This window comes from Artibeus jamaicensis, unplaced genomic scaffold (genome assembly GCF_021234435.1).
Source record: "Artibeus jamaicensis isolate MK-2021 breed Jamaican fruit bat unplaced genomic scaffold, CSHL_Jam_final contig_484, whole genome shotgun sequence".
NCBI classification, from domain to species: Eukaryota; Metazoa; Chordata; class Mammalia; order Chiroptera; family Phyllostomidae; genus Artibeus; species Artibeus jamaicensis.
The window spans coordinates 7,455,865-7,471,273 of NW_026521859.1; the positions used below are offsets into that span (position 1 = coordinate 7,455,865).

Sequence of the window (15,409 nt, forward strand, 5' to 3'; positions counted from 1 at the left end):
AGTCGGTACTGACAAGGCCTGGCTGCCAGCAGGGCTGTTCCATCGTCGTTGCCTTTTCACAAGTAAAAAATTGTACGTGAGCCCAGCTTTTCAGGTCAACTACAAAATAAAGCCAGAGGCGTGCGAGTGAAAAGGGTAAACCTTCCAGAGGCAAAGGCACTAAAATAAGAGAATGATACTCTAGTAGAGGAATTTACATTGTGGTCTGGACCTAACAGGAAAAGTGAGAGGGCCGGGTGTGGCGGACCCTGGCCAGCAGAGTCCACCTGTTGTGGCTGATGGTGAGAATGAATGGAGAGGTGACAACAATCCTGTGGGGGAAAGGGAACAGGCATGACTACTCTCTCAAGGGGAGAGTGCCTGTGGATGCCTCGGCCACTCCCTCAAGAGGGGGGCACCCTTGTGGAATGCTCGACCCAAGCCCAAGGGTGCAACGATTGCCAGAGAGAGAGCAAGGCTTCTGCTTACTAAAGAGAGTGCGGTCGCAAGAGAGGGCAACCTTGGAAAGATACCCTTTTTCCCTAAGATACAACACACCCTACATTCTCCGAAAAGTACTTGGGGTCTTCGGCCTTTACCTGGGCTGTTGCACGTGTTCCAGCCGTGTTGGTGTGTTGACCACAACAACGTCTGATAGCCTTGGCTAACAGCCTTTGCGTCCCTGTTCCTGGGCACCAGATGTGATGGACTCTGCTAGCCGGAGTCCGGCCACAGCCAGGTCTTGGAGAGGCTGTGCTGCCAACGACAGGCTTCTTTTGACGCTGCCAGGACACAAGGTCTTCCTTGACTTTTCAGACTCCACAGACGTAAACTATTTTACTGTCCCTCGCTGGCCTGAAACTATAACAGGCAATCCAGAGAGGAAGCAAATGGGGCCGTGTTAGCACCATGTATCAGTCTTTTGGGCAGACACCACCATCCTGCAGGCAAGCTACCTGTTTCTTTGGTTTATATTCTTTTTAGACTTTGTCTCATTGAAGTTGAGTTTATTTAGCATTTCCTCTTCATGTTCTTTCATGCATTTACACACAACTTCTTGACACCTAGAAATTCAGATGCTATATGATGGGTGAATGTGTCTCATTTCTCAACAAATAGATGTTTCCCATCCTCCAATAGTGAAATATTGCTCAAGTGCAATAAATCTTGTGGTTTATATTAGACTTCCCTCAGAAAACAGACCTCTTCATTGGAAATTCCCCAATATTCCTGTAAGGAAGAAAAATAAAGTTCTTAGTGACATTTGAAAGCAGCAAAAAAAAAAAAAAAAAAAAAGCCTAAAGATTATCCATGCAGATTTTGGTGATGTTTCTCATGATGTTGTTGTCCAGGGACTACTAGCTTCAAAATTACTGAGGGTCTTGATAAAACTCCATATTCTAAGCCATGCCCCAAACCTATAAGAACAGAACCTGAAAGTAGGCTAGGGCATTAATCTGCAGGTGACTTTCATGTCTATTAAAGTTAATTTATTGTCTCCTACTTTTGGACAGAGAATTTGATGTACTACTACATAACTTGCTTTGTTCCCAGAGACGTCCCCACCACCTGGAAGAAGACGGTTGACATTTAGCACACACTCAGTGATTACTGGTTACATAAATAAATAAACAGGAAAGAACATGAAGTCATAGGCTTAAAATAGGAAGATAATTTTTTAATTAAAAAAAATTTTAATTGATTTGAGGGGGGGGGACATTAATTTGTTGTTCCACTTATTTATGCATTCATTGGTTGATTCTGATATGTGCCCTGATCTGAGATGAAAGCTACAACCCTGGCGTATTGGACGAGGCTCTAACCCACTGAGCGACTCAGCCAGAACCAAAACAAGAAGGTAATTTAAAATAGGAGCAAGCATTTAAACGTTAGAATTCTGGCTCCACTGTTTATCAGTGCTTGACCTCGGACACACACTTTAACCTCCCTGTTCTTCAAAGTTCTTAAGGAGACTACTACTTCCTTGGTTTGTTGTAAAGAACAAACGAGTTTAAGTACATAGAGTACTTAAAACAGTCCTCGTCTGAGACACTCAAAAACTTCACTGAGTTGTGACTTAGCAGAAGCCAGTCCGAGGTCAGGCATCTGATCAGCCGGACCTGACCCAAGTTTTCTCACTCCAACCACACTTGTGGTTGTTGTTCTGCAACTTGGCGGACATCAGGAAGTCCTCTCCTTCCAAATGTCTCAGCATTCTACTTGATCCTTCATGTATGAACATACATCTCTACTACTGCAGTCATTTTTATAAGCAGACAGGAAAAGTGAGCATTTTCTAATAAAACAAGCACCTGTTACCATCAACGGACTGGAAATCACAAACTAGCTCCCCTTTTCCTGTTAGGTCACTTCCCCCATTAACCTCTAGCGAAGGTTGGCGCGGCAGACAGAGGGCCGGGCAATGGGAGGTTCCAAAAGCCTCCGCTCAGACGCCTGCATTCTTAACCCCCGGAGTTAAACAGGACTGGAGGGGGAGAGGGGCGGGTTTTAAAAACGACGGGAACACAACATTTTAAATCCTAAAGTTCACTTGACTTTTTGTGTTTGTTTTGTTTCCATTTGTTCTCCTTAAGCCCCTTCCCGGGATAAACGTTGATTGTAACCCAAGCGGACACAGGCGTGGCCACTGCATTCCAAAGCAGGAACAACAAACAAAAGCCCTTTTCTCAAAGCCTCCAACTTTCCCAGTCTGGTCCTTTCATCTATATTCGATTATCGGGCCGGCGCCGTGGGCGTGGATTCGGAATGAACACGCAACCCTTTTTCTGAAGAATTCGAAGAAGTCAAGTAATTAAGAAGAGGAAGCTTCCTCGTGCCTTCCCGTGCGTCCTGTTGCCCTTTGTGGGGCGATTCCAAGGTGCGCAGGGGGAGGGGGCCGTGCGCCCTGGCTCCGCGGAAACTCGGAGTGGAAAGCAGGGTCGAGCGGAGCAGTAAGAGGAAACTGAATCAGAAATACGACGGAGGCATCAAGGTCACGGACCGGGGCTTGAGGCGGAGGAGCGACCCGGGTGTCCGGCCTTTTGTTCTGCGGGGCTGAAAGCCCGGGTGGAAGGCCGGAGGCGAGGGCCGGGGCTCTGCCCCGGGTGGCGGGGGCGGGCCGCTGCCCCTGCTCGGCGGGCGGGGCGCCGGGGCCGCGCGACCGCACCTGGGGCTGCGCGTGCCGCGCTTTCCCGAGCGGGGCCGGAGTTTGCTGCGGGAACCAGAGAAGGGAACGAATGAATGACCCCCCTACCGGCATGGGGGCCCCGGGTCTCCGCGGAGCCACGCACCGCGCGGGCTGCCCTCGCAGCCTGGGGCAAGCGGGGACCGTTCCGCGCGGGGTGGCGCGCGGCCCCCCAGTGGCCGCGGGCGCCCCGGATCCCGGGGCAGAAGGAAGCCCGGGCAGCAGCCACGAGGACTGCAGGGACGGGCAGAATCTGGACTCCTTGTCCTGGGTAAGAGAGAAAGTGCTCTTTCTTCTTCACCCGGAGAGAGGGCTGGGGACTCACGTGGATCCTGCGTTGCTGGAGGCGGCTGGTGGGCAGGACGGTTCCCGGGCGGGTGAGGGCGACCCGGAGAGCCCTGCTCCTCACTTAGCAGGAGAAAAGCGGGGTCCTCGCGGCCACATGGACCCTCCCGCCGGAACCCCGCCGCGGGACACCCCAGCCCCACCCAAATCCGTGCTCGTGCGGGTGGTGGATTATCAAGTGACACAAGAAGTCCTCCAGACCGCGTGGACGAAGGGCTGCTTGACCTCACGGACAGAGGAGCGCTTCATGACCATGGTCACGTTTCGTACCAACAAGCAGTGAGGCGGGTTGTGGGGCGCACGGACCCCTGGGGAACCCGGCATTCTGGGCACAGAGAGAGGCCCCGCGAGTCCACACGGCGGAGAGACGACCTTTCCAGGGCTACAGGGACCTGATTTCCCAAGGAGATTAAACAGGAAGGAGGCGCCCTGGGAATGTTCTGGGCTGGCGGACAAACGGTAATCCTCAAGAGAGGAAAACGCTCTTCTGCAACCCCAACCTGCAATTAAGGAACAGCAGGGACCTTTAGAGACTGGCGCGGGTGCTTGGAGAGGCAGCTGATGGCACCCAGTACACATCGAAGACAACTGTAAACAACGTATTACCTCGTTTGTGGCTTAAATACTGTGAGGGTCTGGAGACCTACCGCCTTCACAAGAGGGGAAGAAAAGGTACTTTGAAATGAAGAGAGTGTAGGGACTTTGAGATAAGAACCTCTGTTGTTAATTCTCCTTTTGCAATACCTCTCACTTGACCTCTTTTCTGTCTCCCCATTTGCTTTTTGAGACAAAAGCAGAAATGAAGTTTGAGGTCTGTGTTCCGCAAAGGGAATGGAGGTAAATGGGGAGAGGGGCTTGTTCTTTAAAAGCTGAAAAAATTAAGTAGCAATAAATGGGAAAATTAGAACAGCAAGTATGCATTTTTTTTTTACTTCTGTTGTGCACCCCCCCCCCCCAGGTAAGTGTCAGGAAGGAAAAAGAGGAGTGAGGAAAAGTGGGATAACAACAGACTGAACTCCGACAGTGAACTGCCATTGAAAAGGGCTTTACCCAAAGTGTCTACTGTAGTTCAGTAAAAATGCTATTAATCTGAACATTTTAAGCATTTTAGTGTTAAAATACTGCAGGTGAAGCTGATCCCCACATAGCAATGCATAGCTTGCCATAAAATGACTGTATCTTAATTCTTTCTCGTAGTTGTTTCATTAGTAAGACATGGAGTCAAGACCTGTTGAAAAGACATCTCTCTTGATGCTGTTGGAAAACAGTCCTTCTGGCGCCATGAAAGGAACTTTTTTCTAAACATATTCCTCTATTTATTAAATACCACCTTTATTAACCTGTTAGTAGTGTGGCCCGGTTTGGAAACCTGTGGAGCCAAGCACTCCTTCTGGAGATGGACAAGGGGTGGTATTTGGTTACTGCAGGAGTTAACAAGACAAGGGGGTGGGGGGGAACTTTGGCTTATGAGGAGTAAGCTGTTTAACATTTTCCCTTACCCACTGCCTCCTCTTTGCCCCCGGTTTTCAGTTTAGAGCTTGAAATGCCCTCAAATATACTCTGATCCACTTCTTACCTCCTGGCAGGCAAGATAGGTAAACTGTGTCCTGATTTTATAGATGAGCCAACCTTGGCCTAGAGGTCATGTGGCTTGTGCAGTTCACACAGCTAGTCCTGCATCTGCTTAACAAATAATGCAGGTGGCTGTGTTCCAATAAAACTATTTGTGGACACTAAGATTTGAATTTCACATTATTTCCCAATGTCATGAAATACTATTATTCTTATCGTTTCTTTTCAACTATTTAAACATGTAAAAGACATGCTTAGCACACAGGCCACACGAAATGGCTTATGGGCCTGATCTGGCCAATGGGCCATAGTTTGCTGAACATTTTATGGTCAGTCATAAAATTCAAACTACCGGTATAACCAATCAGGGGTGCAGAATAGATCAGATGTAGTCTGTAATGTAAAATGCAGTTGCAATCTATTTGAAGACAACACAGTTACCCTAGTGAAAACATTGAAATGAAGCCCCAGCACAAAAAGGGCTTCCACTCTTTGGCACGTAGCAGAGCCCCAGGCCTGTGGTCAGCACGCACGGGGCAAAAATCAGACAGGAGACTGGACATCCATGTTGATTTGTACTGAAATTGTACATGTGATGTCAATGTAAACTAGCTTGCCATGTTCCTTATATCTAGGTGCTAACCATCCTAAAAGTGTAAACAATTACATATTTCAACTGCTCCAGATAAAACCAACTGCACCAAGTTAGACAAGATGATCTTCTCTCAAGTAACATAGAAATGGCCTTTCGAGCAACTTCGAGGGAGTCAAAGGATGCCAAGGGCATCCTGAGTTTTCTGACTTGTGTTCATGAGAAGTACCCCAGTGTCACGTCACGTCCCTGAGTCCTGCAAGTCCCATGGGCGGAGGGGTCTCCGCTGTCAGCGCTCCGGCCCAGGAGACCAACACTCAAGCTGATCTGTTTCCAAAACTGCTTGGTAGGTAGAAAAGGTAATAAAGGCAGCATAAATTAAACCTTTATTTTTCCCCAACAACCCTGCCTGACTCCCCTATGAGGTTAAACTGCTTGGCAGATTTCACACCTGATGTAATAAATTTGGTTATGAGTCACACGCCCCACATGACAGAGTCCTGACTATAGTCAACAAGAAAAGCTGCTTCGACGTGGATCAAAAATGGGAGCATCACCTGGTTGCCTTCTCCACAGAGGCGAACTCCAGAGTTCAGGTTCTCGGGCTAAAACTGCTCCACCTCTTCTTACTGTGGCTTTGGGCAAGTGCTTGATCTTTAGGTGCCTCTGTGTCCTTATTTGTTAAATAATAAATGCTATCAATCTCGTAGAATTATTTTTCCCTAGGATTAAGTTAAATGAAAAAACACTGAGAACAAGGCTCGGCATAAAGTGAATGCTCCCAATTAGCTATTTTTTAAAAAAATGTTGTTTATTTTCAGAGATGGGAAAGGAGGGAGGAAGAGATGAGAAACATCAGTGTGTGGTTGCCCCTTAAACGCTCCCTACTGGGGACCTGGTTGGCAACCCAGGCATATGCCCTGGTTGGGAATCGAACTGGCGACCCTTTGGATCGCAGGCTGGTGCTCAATCCACTGAGCCACACCAGCCCAGGCTCAAAATTAGCTATTATCATTGCTAGTGAATCTAGAAAAGCTGGCATTCGTGCTGCCTGTCACATACCAAACCCAGTAAGCAGAGACAGGGACTGAATCTTTAAGGCGTTGTATTCAGATGGCTGGCGATCTCAGAAGACAGCGGGTTTATGCCCTGGCAGACCGCCTTCCATTGCCTTCCAAACCAGCCTTCTTATAACAGAGCAAGGTGCAGTGAGGGGGTTGGAATTCAGGGACAATTAGATCAAAGAACTGCACCCTGGGGGCCAGCTGTCCCGGGAAGAGACATCTGTCTCGCCCCAGAACGGAATGGGTCTGGAGGTCTCCAGCTGTGCCCCAGGTCAGCAGCCTCCCAGCGGAGTGGCTGACGGTACCTGCAGTTCCTGAAATAATAGCTTGAACATATGCATTACCTACTAGGCTTATTAACTATTTACCTTAAACTAAAAATTTCCCAACTTCTGAGTCCCCTATCATTAGTGTGATTATTTTTAGTTCACTTTCATCCTCACCAGGCTTGAGTCTCTTATTTAATAATTTAAAAAAATAACTGAAGGCATACAGCCCCAGAAGTCCTGTGGAACTCAAACCAGTGATTTTTATTCACTCTTTTCTCCATTGCTGAAAGAAGACATATTCCTACCTTTTCCCAACACTTAATGTATGAGTAAACACATTCCTTAAATTCCTTATAAATGACCTGGTCCACATCTTGTCATAAAGATTGACCCTAAGGTTCAAAAACCTACCGTGCACCATGCTGGAGTCTCTGAGGGGTGTCACACACTGCTTGTTGGTGCCTGTTGGTTGGTGGGATCTTTGAATACTTTCTCTTTGAATACCTGTCAGGTCAGTTTATTTTCCCTCTGGGATTTCAAATCTAATGCTTTGGTGGTTAGTTTGTTTTCCCTCAGATTTTAAATCTTCCAGCTCTCTTTGTAAAAGAAAAAAAGAACAGGCATGACGAGTTTTCACTGTGTCTCCTTTCTTTTAAAATGTATCTATTCAAGTCAGCTTAACGCCATTCGTTGGACAGGTCAAGGGTCTCAGGGTCTGACCAGCTCTTACTACATGTCATTCTTGCCTCACGTGAATGTGTAACACAGTTATTTTCCAGAAGAGCCGTAAATAGCATGAGCTTCAGTGGAACCCACCTGATAAATGTAACTAGTTGCAAAGAAGAAAACATACAGTTAACCAGACGGCGTATCTGAGCAACTGCTAAGCCTCCCTTCCAAGGAGACAGAGCCTTGGGTGTGCATCCCACCTCCTTTGCTTGCTGCAAGTAAATGAAACTGCCTCATGACACCCGCGCCTAATGCAAGCACCCCCACAGGGAACCCCCACCCAGTACTTTCATCCAAATAGGTGGAGGTTATTTTTAACTCCTCTAAGAATTTAAGTACAAATTCTTTTTTAAAGCACTTCCCAACCTCCCTGTTAAATGCCTGCAATGTGCTTACAGATTTTCCTTCGACAGAGGACTCCCTGATATGAAAAGTAAGTTGAAGTACTATTGAATTTGCTTCACAGGTTTTCCTGATCCAAGCAGAACCCCGTCCTGTGAGGAGCTTGAGGATCTTCTCCCATCCACAGTGTCCTGGGAATGAATCCCAAGGACACTGGGATTCATGTGGGCATCTTCAATACCGAGACGTCTCTGGGAGTGGCAGGGTCCTGGCTCTCTGCTCTCACCTCCGTCTCAGCGAAAAATGTGGCCTCTTAAAATTGTCTTAGGTGGATGAATCACAGCAAGGACTTCCAGAAGCCACCTGGCCACTCAGGAGACCAAGAGACAAATATCACAGTCACACAAGCACCACAGATCAGGCAAGTCAACCTCTTAAAATCTTGGTCCACAAACTTCACCACTTTTGAGATTCATTACCTGTGACTTGCTGCTCTTATTCTTGTTGGTTCTCACCAGCATTTTGTGGCCTTTTGCTTAGAAAGAGAAAAAGCTTTCTATTAAAACAAAAAGTTATATTCACTGTAGAAAAGTTTGAGGAAATACTATTTTGGTAGGGAAAAGACAAATGGAATGAAAGAAAACAAAAACTTATGAACCTACATCTCTTTTCATGTTTGGCATGTTTCCAGTCTGTGTTTTTTCTTTCATTCTGTTTGTATGTATGCATACATACAGTTTTCTGAGCATAAGTTATGAGTAAAATTGGAGCGTTGTCTTTATATGAAACTAATGTATGGCGATGCTACTCAAGGCGTGGTCTGCAGACCAGCAGCATAGGCATCTTCAAGAAAGTTTTTGGAAAAGCAGAGGTCAGGCCCCAGCCCAGATCGACTGAGTCAGAACCTGCAGCTGCAAGATCCCCAGGAGATTCACAGTAAAGTGGGAGAAGCTCTGACATAATTGCTGTATGTAGCCCTGTATCCTACTTTGTCGCTTAAAAAACTAAAAAGTTTTTATTGTTCGTAGATGCCTGCTTCATTGTTAACAATGCCATGGAAATGATACTTTGTGGAATTATGAAAACACTTAAAGATTACAAAAAAGTTAACTCTAGTATGTACTGATTAGTGACTTAGCAAAGAACTATCTAAAAAGCTGGCCCTGGCTGGTGTAGCTCAGTGGATTGAGCATGGGCCTACAAACCAAGGAATCACAGTTCGATTCCCAGTCAGGGCACATGCCTGGGTTGCAGGCCAGTTCCCAGCAGGGGACTCATGAGAGGCAACCCTACATTGATGTTTCTCTACCTCTCTCCTACCCTGCCCCTCTAAAGATAAATGAATAAAATCTTTAAAAAAAAATCTAAAAATCTTTGTAATTTTTGAAAAGCCTACGATTCTCATGTTTTTCCTAACAAAACATTGCTTGATTATTGGAGTCATGTGTGGCTCAATGACAGAGAAACATACGTTCTGAGAAACGTGTTTTTGCACTTCCGGCGTTTGCGTGTGAGCGCTGCAGAGAACGCTCACACAAACGTAGGCGACACAACCTGCTGCCCACTGAGGCTGACGGGCACAGCCTGACGCTTCTACGGAACCAACCTGATGGGCATGTCACTGCGCTGAATACTGCGGGCAGTTGTAACACGATGCTGGATATTTGTCTCAACAGAGAAAAGGTACAGTAAAGATGTGGTGGAAGAGATAAGATTGTACACCTGTACAGGGCGCTTAACTGGGAATGGAGCCGGCAGGACCGGACTTTGCCCTGGGTGAGTCAGTGAGTAGTGAGTGAATATGAAAGCCGAGGACATCATTGTACTCTGCTGTAGGCTTTATAAACACTGCACGCTTAGGCTGCATGAAATTTATAAAACAATATGAGGTTAAGCACAAGAGGAAATAATACCATTGAGAGACGTGCTAAACACAAGATGTGTGATGAGGCTGCCCCCTGGGTAACACAACTGACTATTTCACAGCCAGCTCTTTTTTATTATGAAGTAGAAAGACAATGCTGTAAAATAATGATAAAAAGTATAATAAACAAATCAGTAACGTGGTGACTTATTATTGTCAGGCATTATGTAGTATGCATAATTGCATGGGCTGTACTTTTATATAATTGGCAGTGCAAGAGGTTTGTTCACACAAGCATCACCCGGAACATGTCAATAACTCTCGGCAGTGTAGCTCTGGGTGGTTACCAAGTCGCTAGACGAAAGGAATTTCTCTGCTCCGATAATAGTCTTATTGGATCTAAGATGGTGGTCCTTCTTGACCGAATACTTTTATGCAGCACGTGACTGTATTTTGGAAATGTGGTTCTTTTATTATCTAAGAATGTGAAACAATCCTTAAACACCCCTTAAGGGAAGGAGGGCAGGAAGTCATTAATGAAAGCAGAATTGCAACAGTTCTAAAGACAGATGAGTCAGGACTTGTCAGCCACTTACAATAAATTGCTAGGATGTGAGGCGGCAGCGAGGGAGGGGGGGGTGGTGGCTTGGAGCCGGAATTTTAATCAACTGATCCAGATAAGAAAACAAAGGCTGTAAATGGTGAACACCTGGACCTCTTTATAACTCCAGTCTGTACTTTCTTCATTAGGGCAAGAAACTTTGTAAGAAAAGTTTTCTTTCTCTAGGTGAAGAAAAGAACGGTTCCATTTGTTTTAGAATTATAATCAGTCGTAGGCACCATGCAGTGAGTAGACAACAAAACATAAGGTTTGGTTAGCTTCGAGGCAAGAATTACTTTAAATTCTAACTCAGATTTCTAAGTATAAGGCAGAATGAGTGCTTTTAGGAGACTGCAGCCTTCACACACACACAAAAGGATACAGAAATATTTAGAGTTTGATGCAAGAAGAAAGCCAGCCAGCATCAGCTGTGCTTGGCGGGGGAATGAAGGCAGGCAGGGCAGTGGGAAAGCTTTATGGTGATTAAAAAGGCCTTCACACCATCCTCAGCCCGACTAAGCTTTAGACAGGTTTCTTCCGGACTGTAGGCTGCCGACCTGCCTTATCTTAGAGCACTTACTTGAGGAGACTTGCAACTGTAAATTCTTTCTCTGCACTTTGAGATGTAAATCTTCCAACCTCTTAGAACTTTCACAACCTGGAAGCTATATCCCTTTGAAAGCTAATCAAGAAACACAGTTACCCCTATCCCCACAGTCTCCGTGAGAGAGCTTGAGCCCAGCCTCCTGAGCACCAGTGAGGAAACAGGTGGCTTATGGGCAGTGACCAGCCTCCCCTAAGGGCTTCCGATACTTTCCTATTAGCTCACCCCAGAGCTTCAGAACCTTCCCACCTTTTGTTTCAAGGGAGTTGAATTCAATCTCTCCCCTATTGCAATAATGTTGAACAAAGTCTACTATCTGTTTAAACTTTGGTGCAATTTTTCTTTGACAATAACAGAAAAGGAAGGCCTCATGTGTGATCTGACTGGACGTTATTGGTATGGCAAAGCTGGAGAACAGCTGTCTAGAGGGGCTTCTAATATAATTGGCTTAGGGGTTCTCCAGTGGATCCTGAATTGGAAGGGTGCAAACCTTCCCATGGGGAAGCTGGCGGTCATTCACCAAGTCTAGGTCTTTGTGGGCTGATTCAGAGGCTGCTGTTTGGCTTCCAAGGCTAGTCTCTCCAGAGGTTGTAGGTTAGAGTTCTACAACACGACAAATAGTATCAATCAGGTAGGATTTTTCTCTAGGAGTAAGTTAACAATACAGTGCCTGACATACAACAAATATTCAAAATTACCAATATTCTTTTTAGTCTTTTATTTTTTTAAAAAAGGAGCGGAAGACATACAAACTCAAGAAATCATCAAACCCCAAACTGGTGGTTTTTACTAAGATTCTTCTTTGTCTTTTTTTTTTCACATATTATTATATGTGGTCTTGATACAGGGTGCAGCCAAGAGAGGGGAGCCCCAAAAAGGGATTTGGAATGGGGTCCAGAACACAAGGTATATAGGAATTATTGGAGAGACATGTAAGATGTCCTCACCCCTTCTCCCCCTCCCCACATGTGAGTTGGGGGAAGGGACACATGGACAAGAACATGCAGGGCTGTTTTGTACAGCTACAACTTTGCAGCTCATCCATGGCATGGTCATTTAACGTATCTATAACCTTTAACTGGCTGCATAGATATGTTAAATAGCTGTGGCCAGGCTTGGAGCCAGGGAGATGGAAGTCACTTCCCCCCAAGATGGAATTGGGGGGCAGGTCCCCCGAGTTACAGCGCCTGCATGGGAGCTGGGAGAAGATTGGCTCCAGGACATGGGGCCAAACCTGCCCAGACTCACGATGGCAGCCCAGTAAACTTGGAGTATTACAGGAATGCTGACAGGTATAACTGATGGTAGGGGGAGTCAGAAATGGGGGTACAGAGGAAGATCGGGGATTTAAACCCAGGCACGGCAGCCATTGAGGAGAGTGCCACGAGGCTTTACCAGAGTGAGGACACTCTCTTGGCTTTGCCAGGAAAAGAGATCCATGTGGTTTGGCCAGAGTGCAGCCCCCACAGCTCTGGTGGAAGAGGCCCATGCAGCTGCAGGGCACTCCCTTTGGCTGTGTGGCCTGGGAAGCAGGAGAGATTTTGCCTGGAAAATCGGTACCAAGAACTCTTGTCAGTAGACTGTGAGAAGGTGCCACATGGCTTTGGATTAATTAGATCCTGCCTGAATGGCGACACAGTGGATGGTGGCAGGAGCCTGGATCCCGGATGTTTGCTTCATTTCCTGAGTTATGGTACCTCAAATTAGGGCAGGGGAGAAGGAAGCACTGTGGGCGTCTGTGGTTATCCTAAAGGACTTTGATATTTTAATGAAGGCGTTAGGTCACTACTTTAAGTCTTTATAGCTTTAAATAAACATTTCCTTTCCTCATCACAGATCTCTGGCATTGAGAGATGTCTTTCCAATAGGGTGGCAGACATAGCGAACCTTGGCCCCTGTTGTTCTGTAACAGTCTGGACTCTGTCCATCTATACATTCAATCATTAACTATAGGGCTACTTAAAGACAGAGTTAGAAGCTAGAAGACCCAGTCACAAAAAAAAAAAAATCAGAGATAATCACATATTCATTTCTTAGAAACCTCCAGAATTCAGTATTGCAAGTAGTTTCTTATGGGGGTGAACTGTGCGTTGTCATAATTCAGTCGGGACTACTGGCACCCAAAACGCCACACAACCTAGTAGTGCCGCCCTTACTGAGAGTGCAGCCAGGACTGCACAGAGTCCCCTGAGCACGGGGCACCGCTCAGTGACTGCTGAAGCCGCTGAGTGCACGCACTTGATCTGAAGGCTAGTTACTTGGACACCCTACCGCAGGCACAAACCCTGAATGTTAAATCTAATTTGTGTGCCCACTGGATCTTCATTAGGTACGTGTCCTACTTCCAAAAAATCTCATGAAGATTTATTTTGAAAGGCCACTAGGTCCATGGGAAAGTGGCTAAAATTGTATCCTGAATTCAACTTGGGAGAAGGTTAGAGAGGTATGAGTGGCACCAGATAATTTTTACCAAATCAAGAGAATTTTAAGAGAAGATTCTGAACACAGCCAACTTCTGTAAGATTCTCTGACTTCTGATGTCCACGCCCTAAGCCTACCTATGGACTTCCCAAACCAGCCGCAGTATTGACCCAGAGTCCTGAGGTTACCAGGTTCAGGCCATGCAGTCTTTTTGTCCCAACACAACTGGATGGGAAAATGTGCAGACTTACAAGTGAAATGATATTATATTCCAGAGGCTGAGCAGAGAAAAGGAGATTCTGTGACCTCTATTCTGGAGCATGCCAAGGACTAGGGAGTGGGCAGGGTTTGCCCCAGGAGTGAAAAATAAGCAGTACATCATTTACAGAGATTTTAAAACAATGATAAAAGTGCACTAAGGTCAATCTTCTTTTTCTCATTGCCATGTGCTTAGTGATAAAACACTACTCTCAGGGAGAAAAAAACATTGTTGATCTAAACCACAGGTGGCAAACACAAGGCCCATGGACCAAATCGGCCCCCCGCCTTGTTTAATCCTGCCCAACACCTTGTTTCTGCCCGGCGGCAGCGCTGAGCTCCTTGCCCCTAGTTAAAGAGTAGTTACGTTTGTACAGTCCTAAAATGACATTCAGCCCTTTGAAGGCAACCATGAGGCTGATACAGCCCCCAGTGAAAATGAGTTTGACACCCCTGATCTAAACTCTAAAAAATTTCTGTGATTACTGTTTCAACTTTAATAATACAGATGTAAGCTTCAAATTAGCACTTTTAAAACTATTTTTTCTATATGGAAAATAATTTTTAAAACTCTCAGTGTTGCCCTTTAATCTCTCTTTCTCCCTCTCTCATGCACACGCACACACACAGAATCAGCTACATGTATTTATGTTGAGAGTCAATTCCTAAGGATTCAGAATCTTTCAAACTCACTTGGCATGTACCCTGTGTCTCCAACCTGTATCTATTCCTGCATTTCCAGAGTAGATTCAATATAAACAGTACCACAGCCATTGTAGTGATTAAGACAAAGAACTTGAGTTACTTCAATTCTGACATTATATGTGACTTTTTAAGTATGCAATTTAACATAGGGAAACAGCAAAATGTAATACTTTCTGTTTGGTAAGTACAGATTTAGTTTACACATGAACTGCTTTTCTAAATTTGGATAATGTATTTAACATGAAATTTATTTTCATTATTTTAAAACTAAAGAATGAATCAAGAAAAAAACATTACGTGAGTGGTACGGTTTAGTAGTTGGAAGTTCTATTTCCTTTGTAGACATTTTAGTTTTATTAAAGTTTACTTTTTAGTTACTTAAAATTATTTACATAAATTGTTATATCAGATGAACCAAAGGACCAAAGTTATTGTTTCTTTCACTTTATGATTTTACTGGACACTATTTTCTTGTTGGTGTTAAAAATTATCAGCTCTTAGCCCTGGCTGGTATAGCTCAGTGGATTGAGCGCGGGCCTGCGAACCAGACAATCGAGGTTCGATTCCCAGTCAGGGCACATGCCTGGGTTGCAGGCTGGTTCCCTGAAGGCCAGTTCCCAGCAGGGGACCCACGAAAGGCAACCATACATTGATGTTTCTCTCCCTCTCTCCTTCCCTTCCCCTCTAAAGATAAATAAATAAAATATTAAAAAAATATATCAGCTCTTGGTATCAGGTTCCGTAAGTATCCCACTGTCAATATGTAAGAAAGTCAGAAAAATGGAGGACTGACGGGGTTGGAATTAAAACTCAGATTTCCTGATCTCTAATCAAAGCTGCCTCTAGTACTTCCTCTGGAAGAGAAAGCAGCTACTGATTG

At 45.4% G+C, this 15,409-nt stretch overlaps 1 protein-coding gene across 3 annotated transcripts; it reads left to right on the forward strand.

Moving 5' to 3' along the window:
* Positions 1-2,479: 2,479 nt before the first annotated feature.
* CUNH6orf141 (chromosome unknown C6orf141 homolog) lies at positions 2,480-9,389 on the forward strand. Of its 3 annotated transcripts, XR_008392218.1 has the most exons (3): positions 3,800-4,180; positions 5,766-6,018; positions 8,201-9,389. XR_008392218.1 is itself a non-coding variant. In XM_053668329.1 (2 exons), exon 1 carries the CDS (start codon positions 3,216-3,218, stop codon positions 3,789-3,791), a length of 576 nt encoding a protein of 191 aa, XP_053524304.1. In that variant the 5' UTR covers positions 2,480-3,215; the 3' UTR covers positions 3,792-4,180; positions 8,201-9,389. The 3 variants fall into 3 exon arrangements, 2 of the variants coding, with proteins under 2 accessions (XP_053524304.1, XP_053524303.1); XM_053668329.1 differs by lacking the exon at positions 5,766-6,018 and having other exon boundaries at positions 2,480-4,180; XM_053668328.1 differs by lacking the exon at positions 8,201-9,389 and having other exon boundaries at positions 2,480-4,180; positions 5,766-7,786.
* Positions 9,390-15,409: the final 6,020 nt, after the last annotated feature.

Excerpts from the sequence above, each read along its gene's own strand:
- CUNH6orf141 (XM_053668329.1), top strand. The coding sequence starts at position 3,216 with ATGAATGACCCCCCTACCGGCATGGGGGCCCCGGGTCTCCGCGGAGCC.